Source organism: Austrofundulus limnaeus, unplaced genomic scaffold (assembly GCF_001266775.1).
Source record: "Austrofundulus limnaeus strain Quisiro unplaced genomic scaffold, Austrofundulus_limnaeus-1.0 Scaffold24, whole genome shotgun sequence".
Classification (NCBI taxonomy): domain Eukaryota; kingdom Metazoa; phylum Chordata; class Actinopteri; order Cyprinodontiformes; family Rivulidae; genus Austrofundulus; species Austrofundulus limnaeus.
The window spans coordinates 3,969-11,054 of NW_013952426.1; the positions used below are offsets into that span (position 1 = coordinate 3,969).

At 37.2% G+C, this 7,086-nt stretch overlaps 1 protein-coding gene and 2 non-coding genes across 3 annotated transcripts in view; 2 read left to right on the forward strand and 1 right to left on the reverse strand.

Moving 5' to 3' along the window:
• Nucleotides 1–5,017, forward strand: part of bpnt2 (3'(2'), 5'-bisphosphate nucleotidase 2) — a gene marked incomplete at its 5' end in the record, with an annotated part of 8,552 nt that extends 3,535 nt beyond the window's left edge. Inside the window, 4 exon segments of the mRNA XM_014004430.1 lie at nt 774–869; nt 1,153–1,311; nt 1,490–1,624; nt 3,045–5,017. Coding sequence (XP_013859884.1) covers nt 774–869; nt 1,153–1,311; nt 1,490–1,624; nt 3,045–3,187 — 533 coding nt within the window.
• A 1,154-nt stretch (nt 5,018–6,171) lies between these two features.
• On the forward strand, nt 6,172–6,243 carry trnaq-cug (transfer RNA glutamine (anticodon CUG)). Its single transcript has one exon. It is a non-coding gene; the product is annotated as a tRNA-Gln (tRNA).
• A 343-nt stretch (nt 6,244–6,586) lies between these two features.
• On the reverse strand, nt 6,587–6,658 carry trnaq-cug (transfer RNA glutamine (anticodon CUG)). The gene has a single exon. It is a non-coding gene; the product is annotated as a tRNA-Gln (tRNA).
• Nucleotides 6,659–7,086: the final 428 nt, after the last annotated feature.

Consider the following 7,086-nt stretch of genomic DNA (forward strand, 5'->3'; position numbering starts at 1 on the left):
ATATTTTGATCTGCAGCATAACAAAGGGTCAAGAGTTATTCTGCAGCTCCTGTTGCTGACTTTAGTAGCTTGACTCAGAACAGCTGAGGTTTATTTTTCCACACCTCGTTTAATTCCATCCTGTTCTCTGAAGTCACATGTGAGCGCGATGAGAGAGGGTCTCTGTTGATGATTTCTGAACTGTCAGGGGGAAAATGAACACATTATGTGCTGTTCATCCATTTAGTGATTTTGTGTTCTTCAAAAGAGATTTAAACTGAGAACTTTGGACTAAGATAAATCTGCTGATCACTTACAGTAATATTAACTTMATCATAGTAAATTATTATCGATGACTATCATGAAGAGTCATTAACATTAAGATGTAACATAGTAATTAAATATTCACATATATGTAAATTTCTTATAATTGAATGTGAGCTGTATAAATCTGTTTTTTATCAAACAAGTGGCTCTTTATGTTACTCCCCCTGACGTAGCTCTCAGTCTCAAAAAGGTTGGTGACTCCTGTCCTACAACAATACTCACCATATTATTCACCATTCTGGCTTTTGGTTTTAGATATTAGAACAGGCATTTTATGCTGGTGCTACAAATTTTTGTTATGTGCTACAAAATCAGCGACCTCTGTAGCACCGGTGCTATGAGCTAAAAAGGCTAACGTACAGCCCTGCATTCTGACACAGCTCTTTATTTAGTTTTTCTTGATGTCTGCTGTTATTTTATTTTCCTCTTCCCTCCGTTATCCTGAACTCTGCTCCGTCTCTCTACAGAAAACTTGGTAAAATATGTGACCACCATGGTGTGTGTAGCTGTAGACGGTAAACCGGTTGTTGGGGTCATCCATCAGCCCTTCACTGGGTTCACTGGTAAGATTATTAACTTACATTTTAAATGACTCCACTCCTGAATTCATCATCTTTGTTTATTATTGACTACATATATAATTTATAAGAAGTCTGTTTTTTATGATTTTTAATATAATTTTACTCTGTAAAAGATGAACTTTAATTCAAGTTAATATCCTGTTTATCCTTGTGCCAAATATCAGCTTTAGAGCCTCTATTAAAGGTGATTTTAGGTTAAATATAAAATTTAGGTTGAGCTAAAATATCTAGTAATGAACTTCTTTCCTCTCGTTTCCCCTCCAAGCCTGGGGGTTTGTAGGTCAGGGATCAAATTTACAGGCCAGATCCTCCTACAGTATCTCCCCGCCTAGAGTGATCGTGTCTCGCTCCCACTCTGGAGAAGTGAAACAATTTACCCAGAAGGCTTTTGGAAACACATCCATTATCGTAGCTGGAGGAGCTGGTGAGTAGAAACTGTTGTACAGGTTTATTTTTATTTTCAGTATGTTAAAAACAAACTCAGGTGCTGTGTTTTCTGCAGCTTTCTGCCAGGACTGCTGCATCTTTAAGTAGGAGAAGTTTGTGCTAAGAGTTCTTTTTAATGAAAGAAGTTTTAAGTAAATCTGTATTTTGTCTGACAGGATACAAGGTTCTGTCTCTGTTGGAGATGCCTGCAAATGAAGCTAATTCTATGGATCAAGCAGATCTTTATGTCCACATCACTTATATCAAGAAATGGGACATCTGTGCCGGTGCAGCGCTGCTGAAAGCATTAGGTAATTTAAAAATGACACATCTGTTCTGTTTTTATTTCATGTTAAATTATTATTCCTAGTAACCTTTTAAGGAAGTCAGAGTTGGCTTACTGGGTTACAATTCAGTGTATTAAGCTCTTTAAGCTTTTAATCACATTAAAACTGCATATACAGCGGGTAAAATAAGTAACACGTCACCATTTTTCTCAGTAAATATATTACTAGAGGTGCTAATGACATGAAATTTTCACCAGATGTCGGTAACAACCCAAGTGATCCATAGATCAAAACAAAACAAAGAAAAAAAAACAACAAAACCCCGAAATGTCTGAAGTGGGACAAGTCTTACTGTAGAAAACTTCATTCATTAACAGACAAAAAAAGATAATAAAATTAGTTTGGATTAGTCCTGCCACGGTAACAGATTTTTGATGGAYGATAAATTGTCTCAGAAATTATCGCGATAAATGATAACGTTATTTGGAGATGATTTAAAGCGTTTGTGATGTCAGATTTTTGTTATACAAATAAATGCATTTTTAGAAAGAGGTCACTGATAAAATATTGCAAAATAAATTTCATGTCGCTGAGATGAACAGTTGTGAGATATTTGACTGTGAAGTAACAGGAAGTGATGTCAAAGGGGAATGTCTGAATGTGAACAGAGCGTTGCTACAACAGCCAACAACCCAGACTGTAGAGAAGAATCTGATGTTTCTTTAGATTATTTTGAGTCTCTATCAGAGAGATGAAGAAGAGTCAGAGTTCAAATAATATTGTTATTTATTCTTTCAATAAACAAAGGTCAGAGAGTTTTCTTTAAAGAGTTCCCCTTTGATGTCACTTCCTGTTTCACTTTGGTTGAGCCAAGTTCAAAAAGAAAATACAACATTTATGGGACAAAATGTGTTAAATTGTGTGTATTGTTSCAACTTTTTTAAATATAAAGATGTTTTCTTTGACTTCTTGTATTTGAAGAATATGCACATCACATGCACTTTAATATTAACAGTCAAAGATCAATAAACTTTATTTTCTGAAGAACATTTAACACTRAAACTGGAAGACATTTTAAATATCTATTATAAATAAAACGACCAAAACCAAAAAATAAAAAGCTTTGTTGTATTTGCTTGAGCTGCTCCCACACTGCAGCTGTCACAGCTTTCAAACCAACTCCATTTTTGTTTTGGCAAATCTTAACTAGTATTTCTTTAGCTTGTTAGTCTTCACAGGGGTCTCAGGCTGCAGAGGTAAGATGACCATGCACCCTCCTACACTTCAGTCGAGACCGATGCAGATCAATTGAATTTGACCTTATTTTAATTTATCATGATTAACTGATTTACTGCGACACAGTTTATAAGAAATATGTGTAAATATATTTATAATTGAAACTGTAGCATTGAGTGTCTGTTCTCTGTGGTGCTTCGGTCTGTAGGAGGACAGATGACCACTCTGAAGGGAGAGGACATCGACTACAGTGGAGCTCCACTCAACAGAGGAGGCCTGCTGGCCAGTGTTGGTGTGGATCATATGGCTGTGATGAAGAAGCTTCCAGAGTTTGACCCTGAAAAGCACTGAGAGACACAAACACTGAGCCATCCCCTCTGAACATCACAGACCTGTACGCTTTCTGACCTCTGGACAGACGCTGACAAACTCCTGCATTCATTTCCCAGCCTGGAGGGGCGGTGCATCATCAAGAACTCACAGTGGACATCAGTCGTCACCACGTCTCCTCCTTTCACACTCGGAGGACAGCAGGACTGGAATGTGAAACTAAACTGGAGAAAAGCTGCAAACCCTCATCATCATCATCACGTGGTGTTTTTGGGATTGAACTGAACTCAGACGCTGAAACCATCGCAGATTAATGTTCGAGACCTAAACTCTGTACAGCTGAGTTTAATGAGAAACCTTTTTCTCTTTCCCGTTGTTCAGCTGATAAACTCCTCACGCTGTCTCAACTCAAACTCAAGTACAGTGAGTTTAAAAAGATTGTCGGTAATAATAATTTCCAAGCCAMGACAAAGCCCAGAGAGAGCTAACCAAGGAAAGCAATCAAACAATATTTCATTTTATTTAATTATTGARGGGGAAGCTTTTATTTTAACTGAGTTTTTATCTGGTCCGGTCTTCTGTAGCTGTGACCACGTTCTTTTTCTGGTCACTTTTAATTGTAAAAACGAAATAAAGCACAACACAACTGAAAGATGTGTGTTAAAGAAGAAACCGTGAMGAGGAGGAGGAGGACGTTCAGTAAATACAAACCGTAACGAGTCTATTCATCTCCTCCCACATCTAAAACTCCTGCTGTGAAACCACACTCAAGATGAGAGCCTGTAGTTTTATAATCTYATCTGCAGTCTACAACTCTCCATCAGAAACAGACTGAAGAGGTTTTAAAAAAGAGTTTTGATTAGTTTTCTCTGCACCACCACAGCTGGATGAGCTCGTTTCAGCCGACTCTCTCCTGCTCTGTATTTGTGACGAGTCAAACTGGTCTTTTTCTGTTAAGACGGTAAAAGTTATAAAAAGCTTGAGTTTTGCTTTATTTTCCAGCTCGTTGCCACAGTTTATGATTTATATATATACAGTATATAAAAGCTCTATTGAGGTTAAATAGTAAAATCTTTCTTCGCAGATTACAGTGGGTTGATGATGCAGAACCTGGTTGATAAAATGACTAATCTGGAGATTGAAGCACTTTCAGTGTAATTAAATATGTAAGATTTGAGTGCCTTTTGATTTAGAAGGGAGAAAAACATTGATGCCAACAACTTTACATTTAACTTGTGGAAAACTGAACAGACATAAACCAGGTTATGAAGTGAGTTATGAGCCATGAATGGTAAATTACCCACCAATCGTTGGTTTATAAAACAACCTCTCCTCTGGGAGCGTAATTATTTAATCTGGACGTCATGTGGAGCAGACGTTTGGAGCTACAGCTTGTTTTAGACGCTCATCTGCTGGACAAGATTTAGCAGTGTTCTCATACCTGGGATTATAATTTGTTAAAAATCAAGTTTACTCATGCTTAGTCCTTTTATTGTCCGTTGCATGGCTAATCTTAAAATGATCTCATATTTTTGTGTCTACCTCTCCACCCCGGGTTGAACTGTTTTGAAGTTGGAACACGTTTTGTAACTACTGAGGTAAAAGATTTGAACACTGTCAGTAACTGAATGAGGGGGGTTGTTACTATAATGGCTAAAAAAAACCCAACAACTGTGAGATAATCTGACTCAGCACAAACTGGAAAAGATGCTGAGGAGAATGGAGGCAGATAAAAAGTGGACATGGTTTTACACTCTGTCCTGAGGTTTCAGCTCGTTTCATAAACAGCCTGCTCTCTGACTCCCTCATGCTTCTGCTGTGAATTTCCAATAAAACGTGTCTGCATGGTGATACAGACATCAGAGTCATTTATCTTTATGAAATAAACGTGTCAAGTTTTAGTGACACAACTTCACTGGAAACTAAACTCGTTTCGTACCACTCCAAAAAAATGTTCCTCAACTGTTCTTTCTGTTTCAAAGGATTTTTATTACTTAAACTCACACCCCTGTAGCTAAAATTGCACAATATTTCCTCATAAACAGTCTCATCTGATTATATTTGTCTAATTATATTTATAATTAATTAATGCAGTGACTTTTGTCCCTTGTTTGACATATAATTTTTATGAACATTTAACTTTGAATACTTTGGTTTTAAGTCCATGTGTAAAAATAGCCAGATGTAAAAGCCAATGGTAATTGTGTCCTGTTTCATCCTCATTATGAAAACGGACAGGCAGAAAATAGTAAGTAAAGTAAAGTTTTATTTATATAGCACCTTTCATAGAAATAGATTCACAAGGTGTTGTACAATCAGAGGAAAATCAAAATATATACAATCAGAACAGGATATACAAAAATTTGGAACAAAAAAGTATAAAAGCTGTACAACCATCAAAGTATCAAGACTGTGCAATCCTAAAAATAAAACAAATAATATCTAGACAAAAATGGGGAGGGCATAGTACCATTAACATTAAGATGAAGGATTTTTAAATCAAATCAATTTGGAGGCAGGTGTCCAAATGGGTAGATTGTGGAGTGCAGGTACATTTTAGAAAAATGCATTTTTGATAAATTGAAATGATTTTGGATGAAAATACTGTCTGTTTATCATATATTAATATGATGTATTGTAGGGTCAGTAGGTAGGGTTTGGTGAAACAGACACTAAAAGGTCAGGCTGCAGAAAAATGCTGAAATTAGTTAGTTAAAAGCTTGTTTAAAGAGGAATGAAGAATGAATCGATGCTTTCAAGCGTGCGCAGATGGAGAGGAAGTTCATCCCAGAGCCTGGGGGCCGTGGAGGAGAAGGCTCGGTCACCACGGGTCTTGACACGTGTGTGGGGAACCATTAGATGTACACAAAACACACAACGCATTTGATATTCCCCACCGCAGCAGCTGCCTTTGAACGCAGCTCAGAGCTGTTTGTGTGGTGACTGAAGCAGCCGCGGTCACGCTACATGCACGCGCTTGTTCACGATAATAACCGTGCTCGTGCGGTTCCATGGTGTAATGGTTAGCACTCTGGACTCTGAATCCAGCGATCCGAGTTCAAATCTCGGTGGAACCTGATGTTTTCTTTTCACATGGTTAAAAACTGATGACCATACAGATTCATAACTGTGTATGTGTGTGTATGAAAGCCTGTGTGTTACTGGATCATAGAGGGGAAGGAAAGAATACATACAAATAAAAAAGGGGGTATAATTGTATTATGTATGTATGTAAAAAAGTACAGATGGAAGAGGATTCTCAMCATAAATTGTTGAGTCAAAGTCAACATAATCTCATGCTGTTCGAATTATAATCTCAGCACACCTGACATCTCTTAATGACCTGAGCAAAGTCGAGTAACATGGCTCAAGATACATGATCTGCACATCAGATATTATCTATAAAGAGAAGAAATAATCAGGTTCCACCGAGATTTGAACTCGGATCGCTGGATTCAGAGTCCAGAGTGCTAACCATTACACCATGGAACCACAMWCYCTGTGTCWTCATCACAGACTCACAACCACGTCAGTGTACACCACAGTGATTAATGTTGACATGTGGCACATCACATTAAACCTGAATAGTATTTTGTTCCGGTTGTGTATTTATTCTTCTTTGAGCAGTGACATATTGTCCAGTACCACACTTGAAATGCCAAAATGGATTTAAGTTTCCAAGCACGACAATTAGTTACACAAAATAAGAGGAACAAAACAGAACAAAACCCAATTAGATTAAAAGATGATGTTCTGAATATATCTTTACTCCTGTTTTTGTTTTTCAATCTAACTACACTTTTGAAAAGTACTATTTCCAAAATAAAACACCTCATAGTAAACTTACTTTTCAGACATTATTTAAAGCTCCAGTTTCAGTTTCCATGATGTGACAACACATTTTATGGTCATTGTCAGAT